This window comes from Anomaloglossus baeobatrachus, chromosome 12, assembly GCF_048569485.1.
Source record: "Anomaloglossus baeobatrachus isolate aAnoBae1 chromosome 12, aAnoBae1.hap1, whole genome shotgun sequence".
Classification (NCBI taxonomy): domain Eukaryota; kingdom Metazoa; phylum Chordata; class Amphibia; order Anura; family Aromobatidae; genus Anomaloglossus; species Anomaloglossus baeobatrachus.
In genome coordinates, this window is record NC_134364.1 from 21039742 (window position 1) to 21062524 (window position 22783).

Below are 22783 nucleotides of genomic sequence, written 5' to 3' on the forward strand. Positions count from 1 at the left end.
TCAGATTTAGCCGATGCGGCGGCCGGATGGAACGTTGCCTGGCACGTTTTTTCGTGCGGCAAAAAAAAAACGCATCGCACCGCATTCGGCCGCTGCGGCGCATTTTTCAATGCATGCCTATGGCGGCCGGATGCGGCGCGATGCGGCAATAACCGCATCCAGCCGCCGCATGCGGTTTTTGCCACTGCGCATGCTCAGTAGCATGCCGCAAGCGGCAAAAACCGGACTGACCGCAAAGGAAAAACTTATTCAAAGGATGCGGTGTGTTCACCGCATCCGTTGCATAGCTTGCACAGCCGGATTGAGCCGCAGAGCTCAAGCCGGATGTGTGAAAGCAGCCTAACAGGAACAATGCCTAAAGCCGCATTCACATTTCGTTTTTTCCTGCGTTCAGTGGTCCCGTCTGAACAGTCCCGCAAAACGTGTTTCGGACGCATGCGCTGATGGGGCCATTGACTATAATGGAGCAGACGGAGTCAGCGTGTGCTCTGTCTTGCACTATTTTCGGGTGTATACGCTTTCTGTAGGCGGACACCCAGACGTAGTCTGCTAGGTCTGGATGTCCGCCTGCAGAAAGTGTATACCCCCGAAAATGGTGCGGACAGAGCACATGGTAACGGAGTCTGCTCCATTATAGTCAATGGCCCAGTCGGCGCATGCATCCGAAACACGATTTGCGGGGCTGTTCGGACGGGACCACTGAACGCAGGAAAAAACTAAATGTGAAAACGGCCTAAGGTCCCCTTCACACGTCCGTTTCCTCACGTGCCGGAGACACGGGCACACATAGACCCATTAAAATCAATAGGTCTGTGCACACGTGCGTGTTTTGCCATGGACCGTGTGTACATGTGGAGTATACGTGTGCCTGTGTGCTCCACACGTAGACATGTCCGTTTTTCACCAGCATCACGGGTGTCACACGGAACGCACATGGAGCGCACGGATGTGATCCGTGTGACACGCACCGGAGAAAACACACGTGTCTGTGAAAAAAAAAGAATTTCTATACTCACCTTCTCCAGCGCTGCGGTCTCTGCCGCTGCTGTCACTTGCCCCGACCCCTGCTCATTATGCTCATTGAATATTCACTCCACTGCGGCCGGAAACAGCAGCAGCGGGAAGTCGGCAGGACCGGACACCAAAGATCAGCACCACGGACAGCAACGCCAGGGACAGGTGAGCAGAAAGTTCCCGTTCTCATGTGTTATCACGGATAACACACGGAGAACACATGTGCTATAAACACGGCACACGGATGGGCAATACGCACCTTTGTCACGTCCGTGAAAAACGTGAGTGACTTTCACGGACGTGTGAAGGGGGCCTAAGGCTGCACCACTGAGAGATGCAGAATACAACATTAAAGGGTTATTCCCATCTCTAAGATCCTATGTAGTAGGTGTAATAATAAGAATATTAGCATATACCTCCAATTAGAAATTTTGTTTAGTTCTCCCGATATAGCCATGTCACTTACCTCATGTGCAGGGCATTGTAGTATCTTAGGTATCCATGGTTACTTCCGCTCATATAGTGACAGTAAGGCGGAGTCACACTTGCGAGTGACTCGAGTTACACACGCAAGTCTCACATCGCATCACCCTGCACGGCTGCACACTCTCCTGACAGGAGCCGGTCAGCAACATGTATTTCTATGTAGCTGAGGGCGGCAGGCCGTGCCAGGTGATGCGACGCAAGACTCGTGCAAGTCACTTGCAAGACACTCGCAAGTGTGACTCTGGCCTTAGTGAGTTACTCAGGGTCATAACCATGGATACTTAAGCTGCAATGCCCTGCACATGAGGTAAGAGACATGACTAATTAGGAGAACTATACTACATTTCTAATTGGAGGTATTTGCTAATATTATTATTACACCTACTACATATTGGGATAGGAACCTGGAGATAAGACTACCCCTTTAAGTCATAGTGCAGTTGCCTCATGACAAAATGGTACATGGAGATAAGCTGGTTGTTCTTATAAACAGACGTAATATTCTGTATTATGTGATGGTGCAAGCACAGGAGCTATGCTGCCAAGTCTAACAGCCGCCATATTGCTGTAACCTCGGGAAAAAAAATAATAATCACACAGTCTATTTGTCTTTTTTGAACTTCGCTCAGCTAATCTGTGACCACAGACCACATCAGAGTTGTGCTAAGCTTTGATGTAGTCATAAACTTGCTAAAAGGAGCTCAGAAGAAGGAGGATAAAAGTTACAAAAAAATATTTCCCAGTCAGATCCAGCTGCCAGATTCTCAGCCTGAGGGTTTTTTTCTCTGTTGGTTTAGTTAATTGTAAAAAAAAAACAAACTAATCTTATTTATCCTCCCCTTAACTCATTCTTAGGGAAATAAAAAAAAATAACTGTAGAAGCTAAATGGAGCAAAATTATTAATTAAAAAACAATAATAGTCACCCTTTTACCTTTAGGCCACGTGCACACGTTGAGTGTTTGGTCAGGTTTATTACCTCAGTATTTGTAAGCCAAAATCAGGAGTGGTTACACCACTTATATACACTGGAGAGCAAAATTAGAGAACAATGTCTGATCAGTTGCTTCTTTTTTCAGAAATAATGTAATCTTCTTTAATCAATATTTGAGGGTTTGTGTACGGGGCGCACCATGCCACTAGAACAGGGTTTTACAAAAGATCCAAAGTTTATCAACATAAACCCTTTATTATTGTTTTTGCCATTTGGGCTACATTTTGATAACATTGAAGTCAATGAGAAGTTACAAAAAGCAAACAACATCAAAATTCATGCTTTTTAGGTTCAGAAAACATGCGTTTTGGACTAACAAAACGCATGCTTTTTGGACATCAAAATAAAGTTTTAATATGTCCCTTTACACACACATAGTCCGACAATTAAATTAATGAAAAATATCAATTTATTGCTATTTTACCGCTAAATAGTATATAACCGCTAGAATTATATGAAATATAACTATTTTCTTTCTTTTTTAATAAATTATATATGTTGTCCTTTTTTTTCTCTTTTTTCCATTATGTTTGACTGTTTAATCTTTATTTAGCAGTGTCTTTATGTGCAAAACGCATCTGTCAAAACGCTATTGAAAAGCATGTAAAAAGCGCTAAAAACACACCTAAAACGCGGTAAATACGCATGCGTTTTTAGCGCTATTTTATGGTAAAAAGCAACTTTGGCAAAATCAATTACTGCCAGAGGGTGCATTTAGAACTGGAACTAGCTCGATGCATCGTGGACACATAGCCTTACAAAGGTTTTCTATTGAGTTTAGGTCAGGACTCTGGGCTGTGGCCATTTCTTTGTTTCAAAGTTTTTTCTTTCAAGGAACAGCTTTACCTTTTTGCTGTGTGACGGGGGCATTGTCCTGCATGAAAATTGCTGGTTGATTGAGTGATGAACACAAGTAAGGAACCACGTGTTGTTGAAGGTTCTGATCCACACTTGCATTCACTCTGCCATGTAGCTGTATGAGAGATGCAACTCCTGCTGCAGAAAACATTCCCCAAACCATGACACTTCCTCCACCATTGAGTTCTTAACATACTTTGGGTTCAGTCTTTCCCCAGTTTGTCGACGAACATCAGACCCAAATAAATTAAACTTGCTTTCATCACTAAAATGAACTGTGGACCACTCTTCCTCTCTCCACACAACATGCTCTTTTTGATTCTTTCTGCTCTCATTAGAGAGGTTTGGTCACTGCAGAGTGGGCTTTCAGTCCAAATGCTCTTAAACGTCGTGACTGTATGACGAGACTGATCCTTACCCTGTTCAGTGCTGAACTAGCTGCAATTCCAGCTGCAGTATTGAAACGATTACCCATGGAAATTCTCTGCATTATCCTGTCTTCTGTTGCATTTGTCTTTCAAGGGTGACCAGCCTTCTTGGGGGACTTGTAAGGGTATGTGCGCACGTTGCTTTTTACCTGCTTTTTACCTGCTTTTTTGCTGCTTTTTCTTCTGCGCTGTTTAATGCCAAAATGGATGTGTTCTTCTATTCAAGCAAAGTCTATGGGAATTTGGGTTTCTTGTTCACACTATGTTGTCCAAAATGCTGCCTTTTTGTGGCAGAACTTTGGTCAAAAACTCAGCTTTTCAAAGAAGCAACATGTCAATTGTTTTTGCCATTTGGGTTTTGCACTGCAAAGCTGAGTTTTTGACCAAAGTTCTGCCACAAAAAGGCAGCATTTTGAACAACATAGTGTGAACAAGAAACCCAAATTCCCATAGACTTTGCTTGAATAGAAGAACACATCCATTTTGGCATTAAACAGCGCAGAAGAAAAAGCAGCAAAAAAGCAGGTAAAAAGCAGGTAAAAAGCAACGTGCGCACATACCCTAAGAGTTTGTGATCTTGTAAAGATGCAATATTCTCGAAATCACACATTTGGAATGTTCTCTTGCTATGGCTGATAGGGTCAACCCTTTGGCCTTCATTTGGACAACCTGCTGCCGGACGGTTTCCCTCGCTTTGGAACAGCACACCATTTTTGAAAAGTCAGTCCAAACTGGAAAGTTAGGCTGAGAGTTACATAGGATTTGCCAGATAATTAAGGAAATTAGCACCAGGTGCCAGATTAACACCAATAACTTGCAGATATCCGAAAGTGTTCTCTAATTTTGATCAGTGTTTTGTTTACATTTATCTCATTTACATTTTTATTATGTGCTTTACAATAAATTCAATTCATGAAATAAACTTAAAATACTCATGTTAGGCTATAATCACATAGAACGACACAATGACCGCAACATTTAGGAAATTGTGTGTTGTTCTCTAATTTTGATCTCTAGTGTATATATAAGATAAGGGTGCTGAATATTAAAAAAAAGTTATATCCTGAGGATGGGGGCTAGAAAAGAAAGTGCGTCCTGGAGGTCAGACTTGTGGGACGTAAGAAGTCGGTCATTTCAATCTTCTTTATGGTTTTTGATAGATTGGTTTCTGGTTTTAGATATCGGCTGCCATGTTTCATGTTTGCATCTTTCAGCGTCGGTGCCGTCACTCCGGCGACATTGTTACATAAGATAAAACTAACAAGGAGTAGTTAGGGTTACACCTGAGTATTCAGGAGTAAATGTGTAATTGGTCCCTGTAGGACTGTGGCTGGCAGTCTTCTCAGTGTTATGCCGCCCGCTGTGCGAGGGACAGGGACAATAATTAATGGGGTGCCTGGTTTTGGATATCCGATCCCTGTTCTACGCCCTCTAAGAGGGTCTCCTACTCAAAAGGTCCAGTCAGTAATCTGTGGTTGCCTGATCAGAGTCCTGCGAGCCTCCTTCTACCAGTCGGCATTATTGGTAGACCTGGAGTGACGGTGCATTGGACTTATTGATTAGAAGAGGATTTGGGGTGGCAGGTAGAATAAGGCTCGGAGGACTCTGGTCTGGAGGTCACGAGCTACCGACACGGCTGACGGACCAGGGTACTTAGAGTCTCTTATGCCCAATTTTAGTCCTGGTACATCCATACAGCACCTAGAACTCTGGGAATTTAATTAGGAGCTGTGCAATACCTAATTTCACCTGTGGCGGCGCTGCAGGGAAACTGAACACTTACTGCTGGGTTTGATGACAGATTGCACCTGATCTATCGGGCCTCAGGAACAGGATGTAAATAATAAATTAAGTTCTGTCGACCACAAATATAATCGAAGAGAAGCGTCTTTGTATTAGGCTAGTTTCACACTTGCGTTGGGTTGAATCCGCTGGGTCAGTTGCTGCGTCGTTTTGACGCATCCGTTATTTTTGTGGTGTCAATGGATGCAACAGATCCGTTATTTCACAGGAATCCGTTAGCTGATTCCTGTGAAATAACGGACCCGTTGCATCCGTTTGGCGCCCGTCTAACAGAATGTGTCGGCTCTGGGGTGTTTTTTTTATTTTTTTCATTCTGGGCATGCTCAGTAGAAATTAGTGGAATCCATTGTAAAGCACTTTGCAACGGAATCCGCTACCATAGGGAGCCATTATAAATTTTAACGGAAGCAACGGAATCCGCTACCATAGGGAGCCATTATAAATTTTAACGGAAGCAACGGAATCCGCTACCATAGGGAGCCATTATAAATTTTAACGGAAGCAACGGAATCCGCTGGTCGGCGTCATTTTGACGCAAGCAAATAACGTTACATTAAGCGAGCTTGGCGGAAGCAACGGAGCGTCGGCCAACGGAAGCAACGCAGGTACTTTTGGCACAATCCGTCATCAATGCAAGTCTATGGGAAACAACGGAATCCATTAACGGATTCCGCTGATTCCCAAGACAGCGGATTGCGCCAAAAAAAAACCCCGGAAATGTGAAAGTACCCTTAGCTAATTATTGTCAGTGCCTGGTTGTGAATGTGTGGATTTCTTGTGTATATAGCCAGTATATATTGTGTATATATTTGTTGTGTATATAGCCAGGTTTGGAGACTTCCCCTTTAAGTACAGGCAAGTCAATTCTATGGAATGTCGTTAGGAATTAAACAGTGCCACCCTTTCCAAAGGTTGTTTCTGGAATCGCAAGTGCATTCAAGTGTGTGAGGTATAGTCAGATGACTACAGTAGTGCAGTTTTGAGATTTCAGCTCTGGAGGTGGTTGGGGGTTATTCTTTATTTTCTACAACATCTCGTCAAGCCTTATAAATCCTGAAGGAAGTAAAACAAACAGACAGAAAAGAGAATAAACTTCCCGCTGTTCTGTAAAGTGTCTGACGGCGACGTCCAAAAATATCCAGTTTTATGAGATGGCGGAGGAACGAATGAGCCAAGTCCTCGGCTCTGCAAAGTGAAGGAATTAAAGGGATTTTCTGGAGCACATAGTTGTGTTTTTTATCCAAAGCTCCTCGGTGACCCCATTTGTAAATGGCCTGTGAGCTGCCGATATACACACAGCGCACCATTGTTTTATTAAAATTCTGATACAGAGCTCCAAATCCCCTGCACTGAGAGAGCGTTATAGGGAACCTATCACATACGATCCCAAATCAGAAGACCCAATTCCTCCCTAAACACTTTATGTAAGGAGGATGCAGCAATGAATGCCATAGAGTACTGCACAGAAATGGGGTCACAGGGGGCTTCTACTTCATTAACAAATGAGTTTGTGCCCCCTTGAGAGAAGCGGATGCCGGATTCTCTGTCATTTCCTGAGCAGGTCAAATGTTCACAGGTGACAAATGGGGCAGAAGAGCCATCGGCCGCCACTCGAAGGACTAGAACTGGACGATCCGGTTACAGAAATGTTAGAGGAGCGAATTCTAAGAGCAGAAAATGACATCACTGCCGCAGCGTACAGCACCTCACAATATACACCCGCCATATGCTCTGTCTGACAATATCTAATGTCAACACGACTGACAAGGAACTGAGCCCTCAAGATTGTATGACAGAAAGTGTGAAAGCCACAGTGCAAGAAGTCACTGAAATCCTATATCACCTCTCTATGAAGAGACCTTCATATATTCAAGTTACACTATTATATTCTTCTACATAGGGGACAATATTATGGTAGTTATATTCTTGTACACAGTGTGTCCACCCATATCCTGTCCACCGCCATTAACTTGAGAACAGCGGCAGCTATAGGCATAGAAGTGGTGTCTAGGTATAGTAAAGTAGCCATGCGCTACGCAATGAAACCACCTATAGCACCACCTGCTGGAAAACAACGGAGTTAGCATTTTTATCTCGAAAACGGAACGAGATACAGAAAAAAAGTGAATTGCAAAGTTGCAGGGCATCATCAATTCAATACGAATCGACACCTTGCATACAGAAATGCTATGATATGAAACCCATGACCCCCCCCCAAAAACATTGAATGCTGCTCACGCATATGGCGCTCATTTAACTTTGATGCTCAAAGTGGCCCCCGTCAGCTGCAATGCACATCTGGACTCTGCACAGCATACAGTATCTTGCTGCACGTTGTGCAATATGGTAGGTGACACGTTTGCACAAGAATCTGTGATACGTCGTCGTAGGTCCTGCAATGTTGGTGGAGGGGTCGCATACACCTGCTGTGTGATGTGACCTCACAGAAAGAAGTCCAATGGGGTCAGGACAGATGAGCGGAGGCCACTCCACACAGCCACCATACCCAATGACTTGTAGGAAGGTATGCATGAGGTATCGCTTCACGTCCGCAGCCTTGTGAGTTTTACACATTCGAATCATAGCATTTTTGTATGCAAGGTGTCGATTCGTATTGAATTGATGATGCCCAGCAACTTTGTAATTCACTTTTTCTTCTCTTTCTCGTTCCATTTTCGAAATAAAAATGCTAACTCCGTTGTTTTCCACCAGGTGGCGCTATAGGTGGTTTCATTGTGTAGTGCATGGCTACTTTACTATACCTAGACACCACTTCTATGTCTATAGCTGCCGCCGTTCTCAAGTTAATGGTGGTGGACACACGGTATAGGAGTAGTATTAGTAGTTATATTCTTGTACATAGGAGCAGTATTATAGATATTATAGTAGTTATATTCTTGTACATAGGAGCAGTATTATAGTAGTTATATTCTTGTACATAAGGGCAGTATTATAGTAGTTATATTCTTGTACATAGGGGCAGTATTATAGTAGTTATATTCTTGTACATAGGGGCACTATTATAGTAGTTATATTCTTGTACATAGGAGCAGTATTATAGTAGTTATATTCTTGTACATAGGCGCAGTATTATAGTAGTTATATTCTTGTACATAGGGGCAGTATTATAGTAGTTATATTCTTGTACATATGAGCAGTATTATAGTAGTTATATTCTTGTACATAGGGGCAGTATTATAGTAGTTATATTCTTGTACATAGGGGCAGTATTATAGTAGTTATATTCTTGTACATAGGGGCAGTATTATAGTAGTTATATTCTTGTACATAAGAGCAGTATTATAGTAGTTATATTCTTGTACATAGGAGCAGTATTATAGTAGTTATATTCTTGTACATAAGAGCAGTATTATAGTAGTTATATTCTTGTACATAGGGGCAGTATTATAGTAGTTATATTCTTGTACATAGGGGCAGTATTATAGTAGTTATATTCTTGTACATAGGGGCAGTATTATAGTAGTTATATTCTTGTACATAGGGGCAGTATTATAGTAGTTATATTCTTGTACATATGAGCAGTATTATAGTAGTTATATTCTTGTACATATGAGCAGTATTATAGTAGTTATATTCTTGTACATATGAGCAGTATTTATAGTAGTTATATTCTTGTACATAGGAGCAGTATTATAGTAGTTATATTCTTGTACATAGGAGCAGTATTATAGTAGTTATAGTCTTGTATATAGGGGGCAGTATTATAGTAGTTATATTCTTGTACATATGAGCAGTATTATAGTAGTTATATTCTTGTACATATGAGCAGTATTATAGTAGTTATATTCTTGTACATAGGAGCAGTATTATAGTAGTTATATTCTTGTACATATGAGCAGTATTTATAGTAGTTATATTCTTGTACATATGAGCAGTATTATAGTAGTTATATTCTTGTACATAGGAGCAGTATTATAGTAGTTATATTCTTGTACATAGGAGTAGTATTATAGTAGTTATATTCTTGTATATAGGGGGCAGTATTATAGTAGTTATATTCTTGTACATAGGAGCAGTATTATAGTAGTTATATTCTTGTACATAGGGGCAGTATTATAGTAGTTATATTCTTGTACATAGGGGGCAGTATTATAGTAGTTATATTCTTGTACATAGGAGCAGTATTATAGTAGTTATATTCTTGTACATAGGGGCAGTATTATAGTAGTTATATTCTTGTACATAGGGACACTATTATAGTAGTTATATTCTTGTACATAGGAGCAGTATTATAGTAGTTATATTCTTGTACATAGGAGCAGTATTATAGTAGTTATATTCTTGTACATAGGGGCAGTATTATAGTAGTTATATTCTTGTACATATGAGCAGTATTATAGTAGTTATATTCTTGTACATATGAGCAGTATTATAGTAGTTATATTCTTGTACATAGGAGCAGTATTATAGTAGTTATATTCTTGTACATAGGGGGCAGTATTATAGTAGTTATATTCTTGTACATAGGAGCAGTATTATAGTAGTTATATTCTTGTACATAGGGGCAGTATTATAGTAGTTATATTCTTGTACATAGGGGCACTATTATAGTAGTTATATTCTTGTACATAGGAGCAGTATTATAGTAGTTATATTCTTGTACATAGGAGCAGTATTATAGTAGTTATATTCTTGTACATAGGGGCAGTATTATAGTAGTTATATTCTTGTACATATGAGCAGTATTATAGTAGTTATATTCTTGTACATAGGGGCAGTATTATAGTAGTTATATTCTTGTACATAGGGGCAGTATTATAGTAGTTATATTCTTGTACATAGGAGCAGTATTATAGTAGTTATATTCTTGTACATAAGAGCAGTATTATAGTAGTTATATTCTTGTACATAGGGGCAGTATTATAGTAGTTATATTCTTGTACATAGGGGCAGTATTATAGTAGTTATATTCTTGTACATAGGGGCAGTATTATAGTAGTTATATTCTTGTACATATGAGCAGTATTATAGTAGTTATATTCTTGTACATATGAGCAGTATTTATAGTAGTTATATTCTTGTACATATGAGCAGTATTATAGTAGTTATATTCTTGTACATAGGAGCAGTATTATAGTAGTTATATTCTTGTACATAGGAGCAGTATTATAGTAGTTATATTCTTGTACATATGAGCAGTATTTATAGTAGTTATATTCTTGTACATATGAGCAGTATTATAGTAGTTATATTCTTGTACATAGGAGCAGTATTATAGTAGTTATATTCTTGTACATAGGGGGCAGTATTATAGTAGTTATATTCTTGTACATATGAGCAGTATTATAGTAGTTATATTCTTGTACATATGAGCAGTATTATAGTAGTTATATTCTTGTACATAGGAGCAGTATTATAGTAGTTATATTCTTGTACATATGAGCAGTATTATAGTAGTTATAGTCTTGTATATAAGGGGCAGTATTATAGTAGTTATATTCTTGTACATATGAGCAGTATTATAGTAGTTATATTCTTGTACATATGAGCAGTATTATAGTAGTTATATTCTTGTACATAGGAGCAGTATTATAGTAGTTATATTCTTGTACATATGAGCAGTATTTATAGTAGTTATATTCTTGTACATATGAGCAGTATTATAGTAGTTATATTCTTGTACATAGGAGCAGTATTATAGTAGTTATATTCTTGTATATAGGGGGCAGTATTATAGTAGTTATATTCTTGTACATATGAGCAGTATTATAGTAGTTATATTCTTGTACATATGAGCAGTATTATAGTAGTTATATTCTTGTACATAGGAGCAGTATTATAGTAGTTATATTCTTGTACATAGGGGGCAGTATTATAGTAGTTATATTCTTGTACATAGGAGCAGTATTATAGTAGTTATATTCTTGTACATAGGGGCAGTATTATAGTAGTTATATTCTTGTACATAGGGGCAGTATTATAGTAGTTATATTCTTGTACATAGGGGCAGTATTATAGTAGTTATATTATTGTACATAGGGGCAGTATTATAGTAGTTATATTCTTGTACATATGAGCAGTATTATAGTAGTTATATTCTTGTACATATGAGCAGTATTATAGTAGTTATATTCTTGTACATAGGAGCAGTATTATAGTAGTTATATTCTTGTACATAGGGGGCAGTATTATAGTAGTTATATTCTTGTACATAGGAGCAGTATTATAGTAGTTATATTCTTGTACATAGGGGCAGTATTATAGTAGTTATATTCTTGTACATAGGGGCAGTATTATAGTAGTTATATTCTTGTACATAGGGGCAGTATTATAGTAGTTATATTATTGTACATAGGGGCAGTATTATAGTAGTTATATTATTGTACATAGGGGCAGTATTATAGTACACAGGTAGTAGTATTATAGTAAGTGTATAATATTGCTGCAGTCACATAATATCTGTGTTCATCATCCCATACTTATTGAACCAGCTTGCTTTGTGTCAGGTTCAAAGGGGTTCAGATATTCTCCGAATTAGGGGGGGGGGGGGGCTGGTCTCCTGCTAGAGCTTAATGAAAGAGTTAATTTTCCACCCCAGAAGCTTTTCTGGGCGGTGATATTGTAGAATAAGCTATGGCTGCCGGCATGTGAACCCCACAGAGGATGGGTATCTGTGCTGTCACCACGGGCAGCTCTCAGGCCTGGCCTCAGGCTCATGGAGCAGACAGCACCCCTGCCCCGGTCCCTCTCCTGTTTATTTTACCAGATGAGGGCCTAGGGGTGTTTTTTTTTGTAAAGGGATCCCAGTGCTGGTCTAGAGTTACTACTGTAGGGGGCGGATTGGCGGTGGTTCGGGTATCATGTATCGGATTCCCAGCCCTCGATCAGATGTCTTGTAGGAACGGCCATTGTTATCCGCACCCTGGATGCAATACAGATACAGTCCTGATATCTACAGGGCTCTTAGGGGGGGGGGTCTTAAAATCAGGTTCCCCATCCCTGCTAATCGACGCTAATGGCATATTCTGTACATGAAACATTGAGCCCTATTAAACACAACAAACAGCAGCTTCCACACATCAGTTTTTTGCCATCCGGTAAAAAAACGGATGCATCGGATCCAGCGAAAAAACAGATGCATTGTATGACTTTTTTCCATGCGTTCCTTCAGTTTTTTGACGGATCTGTTGTGCTACTGAGCATGCGCAGTTCAAAAAAACAGATCCGTTGTTGGATTCCGTCATATACCGGATGATGACGGATCTGGCGCCCATTGGCTTTCATTGTAACTCACACCGAACGGCGCTGGATCCACCGTCATACGGTTTTTCGCCGGAGACAAAAAACGGTGCAAGCAGCTTTCCATCCGGCCGCCGGCTCAGCTACTTACGCCGGATCCGGCAAAAGCCGGATGCAACATAAGGCCATGCGGCACAATCTGGCGCTAATACAAAAAACGGATGCGTGAAAGCAGCCATAGAGGGGCCGGCCGGGGGGGGACTAAGGGGCTCCTCTTAAAATTGGGGATCACATTACTTGAAGGAGACTTGTAAGAGACATCGGAATAGTGTGCACCGGGGTGCTGTTCTTGTGCCCTTGTGAAAATCAATGTTCCTAGCGGTGAATATCTGTAATAGGGGGTTCAAGGTGCAACCGGTCCCTATCACCCGCAAGATCTTTTTCCAACCTCTTTACAAGCAGAAGCAGCAACTCTTCTATTCTACAGAGTGTTCACACAGTCTTTTTGCAGAGCTTTTTGGAGCAGAAAGTCCAATTTTTTTTAGAAAGTTTTGAGATTTTTTTTATGAGAATTTTGTAGTTTCCGGTCCAAAAACTCTGCAAAAATACATAGTGTGAACAGAAACTGAACGGAAACTCAAATCTTTCTCAAAAATGCAAAACTTTTCCAAAACTTGGAGGTTCTGCTCAGTGTCCTAAAAAGACTCCGGGTGCACACGTCCAATGACTCGTCTCATTCAATTCCTTTGGGAAATTCGAGTTTTCTGTTCATACGACAACTCTTTGGGTCTTTTTTCCAATCAGGTATGAAAAAAATGGCATGAGGGAAAAAAAAGTGATGCGTCCTCATAGAATCAGCTGCAAAACTCTACACCATCAAGTCAAAGCTCCGCAAAACTGTGTGTGAGGGAAGAGAGGATAAACCCTGCAAAAATCTCATGGAAAAAAAAAGTCTCCAAAGTAGAAGTTCACACTCACTTTTTTGGAGGTGAAGAAAAAAAAAATCAGAATTTTTCCAAATGGAATAGACTTCAGGAATCGCTTTTTTTTCCCTGAAGAGTTTTTGGAGGCTTATTTCATTTTTCTTTTATTTCTTCATTTTTTCACAGCCTTTTGGGATGGAGTTTGGAGTCAATAGGTCAATTTTGTTTCTGCCGCAAAATTTAAAGTAAAAAAAAAATAAATCTTGTCTGTCTCGATGTTCCATTGAAATGAATAGGAAGAGTTATGGCAGGCGGATTTTGAGGAGGATTGTTGGAGCGTTTCCTAAAGACGATTCTGCTTGGGAAAAAAACTAAAAAAAAAATCGAGCCACCCGTCGTGTGCATGTGTGTGAAGCAGCTTCTTCCTCTTTTGTCTGGGGCAGTTTTGCAGACATTTGCCCCCTCCCCTCTCCCGTCCCTGTTGTCTGGGGCAGTTTTACGGACATTTGCCCCCTCCCCTCTCCCGTCCCTGTTGTCTGGGGAAGTTTTGCAGACATTTGCCCCCTCCCCTTTTCCGTCCCTGTTGTCTGGGGCAGTTTTGCAGCCATTTGCCTCCTCCCCTCTCCAGTCCCTGTTGTCTGGGGGTAGTTTTGCAGACATTTGCCCCCTCCCTGTCTGGGGCAGTTTTGCAGACATTTGCCCCCTCTCCCGTCCCTGTTGTCTGGGCAGTTTTGCAGACATTTGCCCCCTCCCCTCGTTGTCTGGGTCAGTTTTGCAGACATTTGCCCCCTCGCCTCATTGTCTGGGGCAGTTTTGCAGGCATTTGCCCCCTCCTCTCGTTGTCTGGGGCAGTTTTGCAGGCATTTGCCCCCTCTCCCGTCCCTGTTGTCTGGGCAGTTTTGCAGACATTTGCCCCCTCCCCTCGTTGTCTGGGTCAGTTTTGCAGACATTTGCCCCCTCCCTGTCTGGGGAAGTTTTGCAGGCATTTGCCCCCTCTCCCGTCCCTGTTGTCTGGGCAGTTTTGCAGACATTTGCCCCCTCCCCTCGTTGTCTGGGTCAGTTTTGCAGACATTTGCCCCCTCCCCTCATTGTCTGGGGCAGTTTTGCAGGCATTTGCCCCCTCCCCTCGTTGTCTGGGGCAGTTTTGCAGGCATTTGCCCCCTCCCCTCGTTTTCTGGGGCAGTTTTGCAGACATTTGCCCCGTCCCCTCGTTGTCTGGGGCAGTTTTGCAGGCATTTGCCCCCTCTCTCGTCCCTGTTGTCTGGGGCAGTTTTGCAGACATTTGCCCCCTCCCCTCGTTGTCTGGGGCAGTTTTGCAGGCATTTGCCCCCTCCCCTCGTTGTCTGGGGCAGTTTTGCCGGCATTTGCCCCCTCCTCTCGTTGTCTGGGGCAGTTTTGCAGGCATTTGCCCCCTCCCCTCTCCAGTCCCTGTTGTCTGGGGGTAGTTTTGCAGACATTTGCCCCCTCCCTGTCTGGGGCAGTTTTGCAGACATTTGCCCCCTCTCCCGTCCCTGTTGTCTGGGCAGTTTTGCAGACATTTGCCCCCTCCCCTCGTTGTCTGGGTCAGTTTTGCAGACATTTGCCCCCTCGCCTCATTGTCTGGGGCAGTTTTGCAGGCATTTGCCCCCTCCTCTCGTTGTCTGGGGCAGTTTTGCAGGCATTTGCCCCCTCTCCCGTCCCTGTTGTTTGGGCAGTTTTGCAGACATTTGCCCCCTCCCCTCATTGTCTGGGGCAGTTTTGCAGGCATTTGCCCCCTCCCCTCGTTGTCTGGGGCAGTTTTGCAGGCATTTGCCCCCTCCCCTCGTTTTCTGGGGCAGTTTTGCAGACATTTGCCCCGTCCCCTCGTTGTCTGGGGCAGTTTTGCAGGCATTTGCCCCCTCTCTCGTCCCTGTTGTCTGGGGCAGTTTTGCAGACATTTGCCCCCTCCCCTCGTTGTCTGGGGCAGTTTTGCAGGCATTTGCCCCCTCCCCTCGTTGTCTGGGGCAGTTTTGCCGGCATTTGCCCCCTCCTCTCGTTGTCTGGGGCAGTTTTGCCGGCATTTGCCCCCTCCCCTCGTTGTCTGGGGCAGTTTTGCAGGCATTTGCCCCCTCCCCTCGTTGTCTGGGGCAGTTTTGCAGACATTTGCCCCCTCCCCTCGTTGTCTGGGGCAGTTTTGCCGGTATTTGCCACCTCCCCTCGTTGTCTGGGGCAGTTTTGCAGACATTTGCCCCCTCCCCTCGTTGTCTGGGGCAGTTTTGCCGGCATTTGCCCCCTCCCCTCGTTGTCTGGGGCAGTTTTGCAGGCATTTGCCCCCTCCCCTCGTTGTCTGGGGCAGTTTTGCAGACATTTGCCCCCTCCCCTCGTTGTCTGGGGCAGTTTTGCAGACATTTGCCCCCTCCCCTCGTTGTCTGGGGCAGTTTTGCAGACATTTGCCCCCTCCCCTCGTTGTCTGGGGCAGTTTTGCAGGCATTTGCCCCCTCCCCTCGTTGTCTGGGGCAGTTTTGCAGACATTTGCCCCCTCCCCTCGTTGTCTGGGGCAGTTTTGCCGGTATTTGCCCCCTCCCCTCGTTGTCTGGGGCAGTTTTGCCGGCATTTGCCCCCTCCCCTCGTTGTCTGGGGCAGTTTTGCCGGCATTTGCCCCTCCCTGCCCTTCTCCCGTCCCTGTTGTCAGGGGAGACGTCTAGAGCCGGGAATTGTGGGCGGGGCTAAGCAAGTTCAAGTCCTCATCCCAAAATCCCGGCGCTCCGGCCACTCCCCCTCAGTGCGGCGGCGGCGGAGGACGGGAGGAGACCGGACTGTCTACGGCGGCTGGCGGTACAGACGGCGGCTCCGCGTTCTCTTCCCTCACAACCTCATTTTGGGCGCCAGGAGAAGCCCCTCACAGCTGTTGTCATGGTAACCGGGGGGCGGCTGCAGGCCGGAGACAGACTGCTGACCCTGCGTGGTCTCTGAAGGGAAAAAAAAAAGGGGGAAGGGGGAAGAAATCCAGAACAGACGTTGTGAGGAGGCTGCGGAGCCGCCAGGATGGAGGACGGCTTCTCCAGCTACAGCAGCAGCCTGTACGACACCACCTCCCTGCTCCAGTTCTGTAACGGTGAGTGGGACTACATATCCCAGCATGCACCACACACCCAGCTGCGGTCTACCTACAGCCGGCGCGACTGGAGCATGCTGGGAGTTGTGGTTCATTAACTATATGACAAATGCATGGGTATATATCAATTTTTTTTTCCCCTGTAGGCTTTTAGTACTACAGATCCCAGCAGACCTTAGAGGAGCATGCCGGGTATTTTAATATAAGACATAGTCAAGGACTTTACATAGGCTATGTATTAGAGGTGAGCTTTTAGAACTACTGATCCCAGCATGCATTGTCAGGTATCAGAGCTTGCTGGGATTTGTAGTTCGGGGTGATGTGTGTGTTTTTGCACTCATCCATTGTTATCTTTACCTCTGCTGTCTGTCAGGGAATGGAGACGTTTATATTGACATTCTGAGGACTGGACCGGTGACAGCTGAGGGTTTGTTACAATTACAGACTGGTTGATACATTTTTTTTCTCAGCACTGATACAATGTAACAAACGATCAGGACAGGAGAGGATGGAAGGAAATTCAGAGATGAACAGTCCATTCACTGACAACAAGCAGAGATCTTGATGTCAGGGAGATTAGTCCTTCATACATATTTCTTTACGTGTTTTCATATGAATTGTGATGTACTACAGATCCCAGCGTGTCCTGATGGTTGGGTATCCTGGAAGCTTTAGTTCTACAGCATGCACAGCATATTGAAGATGAAGTAATGGGGGCACAAGTAATAGTGCCCCCCGGTGACTTGTAAGTGCCCTGATTTGGAGGTGGACACTCGGCTGGTTCAGGCTGGTACCTTGGGGTATTTCAGTTTGCACTCCGGGGGGCGCTCCTGCTCCCATTCATAATTTTCTGATATAGTCTGAACATAAAGCTGCTGCTGAAGGAACTGTCCAGGATTAGATCATGGCTTCTTTTGTTCAGAACCAGCGCTACCTCTCACTATGGGTCCTGTCTGGTATTAAAACTCTGCCCCAATTGAAGTGAATGCATCTCGGCTGTAATGCCACACATCACCTACGGTCAGTGGGGGCGCTCTTTCTTAAAGTTTTTCTAATCCTGCATCACCCCTTTTAAGGCCGAGTATTCACATGATGTATATGTGCAGAGCAGGAGCAGGCCATAATCTCGCCACACAACCACCATCAATGGGGACTGGTGTTATTTTAAGCAAGGGCACTATTACTTCCTTGTGTCCACCAGGGACACCCATGTGATCCCTCTTGATCATCAGATTGTGGTATCTGATGATGTAAATTTGGAGGGTCGTTCTATGGTCACAGTAGCACCACAACCTCCAGGTAAAACGTTTGGTCGTCTGACTTCAGTCCTGGGGTCTCTTTTGCTCCATAGGAATACAGTGGGGGGCTCAGTTGCTCATTGATTGCCCCTTTCCCCCCCCAATGCCATCCAGCGCGGTCCTGCTCCATAGAAGCCAATAAAAACTTTCTCCATCCTTTGACTCTTCATTGAGTTTTATGGGATGAGAAAACGGCAAGGTGGCATCGCGATCCTCCCCTGGCATCAGTGGTCCAGCCCTGGCAGTGCCCTGTGTTTGATGCCAGTGTGTGGGCTCCGTGAAGGGAAGTAATTGCATTTGTTGGTAAACTTTGGCACAATAGCAGACTATGATCCTTTGGCAGGAGCGACAGCGGGCATTGTGTAATAATTAATATTCTGTCAGCCGCTCATCTGCGGAGAAGGAAACTGGGGGAATCTGCCTTCACTTTGTGCCAGGATTGTGCCTGGTTTTCCTGGGAAATCTCAGCGCAGACTGCGCACGTCTGTAGAGCTGGCGGCTGGCGGCTGTCACTCGGGGCTGATCCGTGGCTGTCACACGTTTAGGATGTGAAGTTATCACTGCAGGTGTCAGATATGTATTGGCATTATTCGGGTGCAGCGCCAGGTACTGCCTGCACTAATGTGTGCGGAGTGTTATTACCAGCACAGGCCCTGGCGTCAGTCCTGCCATTACAGGGACTTGTCTGTGGAGACCGGGGTGGTCAATGATTAACCCTCATCTGAGGCACAGGCTGCGGGGAAAGGTCTGATGAGGCGCCTGACTATAAAGAGCTGCGAGGTGGTTAGTATCCTGGAAATACCTGGAAGGATGGCTGTGGCTAGGACTATGTGGCTAGGACAAGCCCCTGTATGGGCTCCGCTGCCCCTCCTACACCTGGCAGCAAGTGATGGGAGATCTCCACATTCCAGCTCTGTCATTTGGAAAGTCAGTACATCCAGTATTTGTTTCCTTGGTGTCTCTAGCAGACCACGTGGCTGTGCACTCATTTACCCAGGAACGATGGCTCATATGGCCGTTTGGAGTTTTTTGGGGTAAAATCAGGTCTCAACCAATCACAGATTGGGTTATTATAATCTTTGGCCTTTCCAGAGGATCCCAGTATCCCAATTCCAGGCAGCTCGTCCCATGGAAATCCATCTAGAGGCGAGTGGACTTGCCGGCGGCTCTATTGATATCTATGGGAGATAGATTGGGTCCAGGTATCATTTTAGGATCGCTACTTCCAATAGGTGGCGCTGTGCTAGAGTTTGTCTCCTTTACTGGAGAGACAATTTGAATATTTCCCAGAGGGGCATTGCAGCTATAAGTCCCCTTACCTGGCAGCCAGACTGGCTTGCAAAGTCTCCTTAAGGAGAATAGTGTTCCCCCGTGGTCCCCACATAGCTTTCTCATGAGCCAGATCAGACACCCCCATACTTTGCACTGACGAGGGGCAAGCACCCCGAAACACCGTGTCTGCAAATTGGGATTCTGATCTGGCTTATATATCCTGAGTCATATTTCAAAGGATTGTTGAAAATCCACTTGTGACTTTTAGGATCGCTACTTCCAATAGGTGGCGCTGTGCTAGAGTTTGTCTCCTTTACTGGAGAGACAATTGGTATCATTCTAGTGATCAGTAAGACTGTTTTCTCTAGTCCCTTCCACGACAGCATAGGAGGTTGTCTCTCCACTCCCTAATTGGGACAGGAAGTTCAAGAGGTTTAAAAGGACCCTCCCACAGCCAGTGTATTTCCTGTCCCCATGGGGCATGGAGAGGTTTTTATTTTTCTCCTATGCTGTGGTGGCCGGCGAACTACAGTATAATATTTTTTTTTTTTTTTTTTTTTTTTCTTCTTCCCCTGTTACCTTAAGCCGGACAGCATCGGTCGGGTCTTCACCGCTCCTCCCTTGCTGTTCCCTCACGCTGTGGGGGACCGCTGCTCCAGCCTTCCGGAGCCTCCTATGGGGTGATGCAGGCTGTTGAGCTCCCCGGCCGGCGTCCTCCCTGAGCCGCCGGCCGCTTCCTGCATGCACGCTGCCGGAGCGATCCGGAAGTGCTCCCGGGGGCGGGACTTCCGGTCTTGCGGACTTCCGGTCGAGCGCTTCCGGTTTGCGGAGGCAGCGTGGAGGACACGCCGACGGTGACACGGCCTGCCCAGGACCGGATGCGGGAGGCGGGGAACGTTTACCGTCACTGGGGGGGGCAGGCCCTTTTGCATAAGGGCTGCCGCGAAGACGTCAGATCATGGTAAGCAACCGTGCTCCCTGTCATGTCTTCCGCTGCAGCTGCATCTGCAGAACCCAGTGTGCCCCCTGCTACTGTGAGTATGGAGGGGAATGGTCCCTCGGACATAGGTCTCAGTCAGATGATTTATGGCTCTCTGGTCTGTGTTTTCTAGGAGGACAAGGCCACCAAGAAAACTGACAGAAATGAAAAGTCAGAGAAGCCTGAGAAGTCAGAAAAGGCTGACAAGTCCGATAAGCCTGATAGACCTGACAGAATGGAAAAAATTAAAAAATGTCCTATCTGTATAAAGAAGCTCCCTGCAGTATGGGATAAAAAGCTTTGCCAGCAATGTACGGACCAGATTATTAGGGCCGAACAACCGTCCCTGATAGACGAGTTGCGGTCCATGATGAAACAGGAGATTAGGGCCTCTCTGGCCTCCCTTCCTGCTCCTGGCCCTGCTCCTGGCCCTGCTCCTGGACCCTCTCCTCCAAAAAAGAGGAGACTCCAGTCGACCACGTCTGATCAGGAGGACGCTGATTCCACCTCTGAGGGTCCTGATGAAGGATTTCCCTCTGGGGGGTCTGACCAGTCCTTTCTGTTTCCCTCAGAAGATTTGGGGGATCTTATTGGGGCAGTTCGGAGCACTATGGGATTAGAGGAAGTGCAGTCTCTTCCCTCAATCCAGGACGAAATGTTTGCTGGCCTGAAGTCAGTCAAACAGTTAGGATTCCCAGTTCATGCCAATATTTTGGATATTGTCTCTCAAGAATGGGAATTTCCTGAGAGGCGGGTACGGAGTGACCCTAGACGCCGGTTTCCTCTGGAACCTTCTGGATTACATTGGGAGGTCCCAAGAGTAGACGTTCAGGTGGCTAGGGTAGCTAAGCAAACGGCTCTTCCCTTTGAAGATACTTCCCAACTGAAGGATCAGATGGATAGGAAGGTAGAAGGCCTGATGAAGCGGTCCTGGGAGGCATCGTCTTCTTCTATTCAGGCTAACATTGCCTCCACCTGTGTATCCAGGTCCCTAATTAGGTGGTTAGACCAGTTGGAGGCTCATATTTCCCAGGGGACCCCTAGGGAGGAATTACTGGAATCCCTTCCCTTGCTTAGGAAGGCTACCAGTTTTTTGGCAGATACCTCGGTGGAATCTGTCCGCCTGGCGGCCAGGACCTCGGTTCTTTCTAACTCTGCCAGACGTGCCCTCTGGTTTAAGGCCTGGAGCGGAGACTCCACCTCCAAAATGAGGCTTTGCTCCCTTCCGTTTAAAGGGGATTTGGTGTTTGGGCCTGCCCTGGATGATATTCTGGACAAGGCGACCGATCGTAAGGCCTTGCCCGATCCTAGACCCAACAGGAAGCGGTCCTTTCGTCCCTCGATGCCTCAGGCCTCCCAGCCCAGAGGGAAAGGGAAGGCAGGCAGGTGGAGCTATCCCAAGGGTAGAGGGAGAAACATCCTCATCCCTCCCCATCAGCAACGTCCTCAGCAGGACAAACCGTGACTCGGCCCGGGTGGGGGGACGACTCTCGGCGTTTCTTCCCCAGTGGCGGTCCATAACCACTTGCCAATGGGTTCTGAAGATCGTCTCGGAAGGTCTCCTCATAGAATTCCTCTCCCCCCCTCGTCCGGGTCTCCGAGTCACTGCTCTGGCGTCGCAGGTTTCACAGGCTCTGTTGTACACAAAGATTATAGAGCTAATGCACTCGGGGGTCGTTTCCCCAGTCCCGAGTCAGGAAGAAGGGGTAGGACACTACTCCCGCCTCTTCCTTGTCAAGAAGCCGTCTGGCGACGTCCGAATAATTATCAATTTAAAACGTCTAAACCGTCAGGTCAGGTACCGGCGGTTCAAGATGGGGTCAGTAAAATCAGCTATTCCCCTGATAGGTCTACACCACCAGATGGCCTCTATAGATCTGAAAGACGCCTACTTCCATGTACCCGTCCATCCGGGGCACAGGCAATACCTCAGGTTTGCGGTGCTACACGGGGAGGAAGTGCTTCATTTCCAATTCAATGTACTTCACTTCGGGATCTCCTCGGCTCCAAGGATCTTTTCAAAGATCATGGCAGAGGTGGTCGCCTTCATAAGATTGCAGGGTATCTGTCTGGTTCCATATTTGGACGACTTTCTTCTCATGGCTCCATCTGCTCCAACCCTCCGGAGCCATGTGGAAAGGTCTTTGGGAATCCTTCGGTCCCTGGGATGGATTCCCAATCTCAAAAAATCACAGTTAACCCCCTCCTCCACTCGGCAGTTTCTCGGAGTGCTGCTGGACTCCGACAGACAGGCATCTTTTCTCCCAGAGGGCCACAGGGTAGCTCTGTTAGCCAAAATATCAAAGCTTCGCAGGCAGGCTTGCCCGACGCTTCGAGCGGCTATGTCAGCTCTGGGTTCCATGACGTCCTGAATTCCCTCAGTCAGGTGGGCTCAGGCCCATTCTCGGTGTCTCCAGGATCATATCCTGGCACATTGGGACAGACTCCCGTCATCC

The 22783-nt window shown here is 45.3% G+C and overlaps 1 protein-coding gene across 8 annotated transcripts in view; it reads left to right on the forward strand.

Moving 5' to 3' along the window:
- EML1 (EMAP like 1) overlaps nt 1-22783 on the forward strand; it is a 121887-nt gene that overhangs the window by 19276 nt on the left and 79828 nt on the right. For 7 of the 8 annotated variants that reach the window (XM_075330826.1, XM_075330827.1, XM_075330830.1 and 4 more), the window contains exon 1: nt 16436-16778. The exons of the other annotated variant lie outside the window; for it this stretch is intronic. In XM_075330826.1, coding sequence (XP_075186941.1) covers nt 16709-16778 — 70 coding nt within the window. In that variant the 5' untranslated portion in view covers nt 16436-16708. Of the gene's footprint in view, nt 1-16435; nt 16779-22783 lie in introns of those variants that run through there. 8 annotated transcript variants of the gene reach the window in all.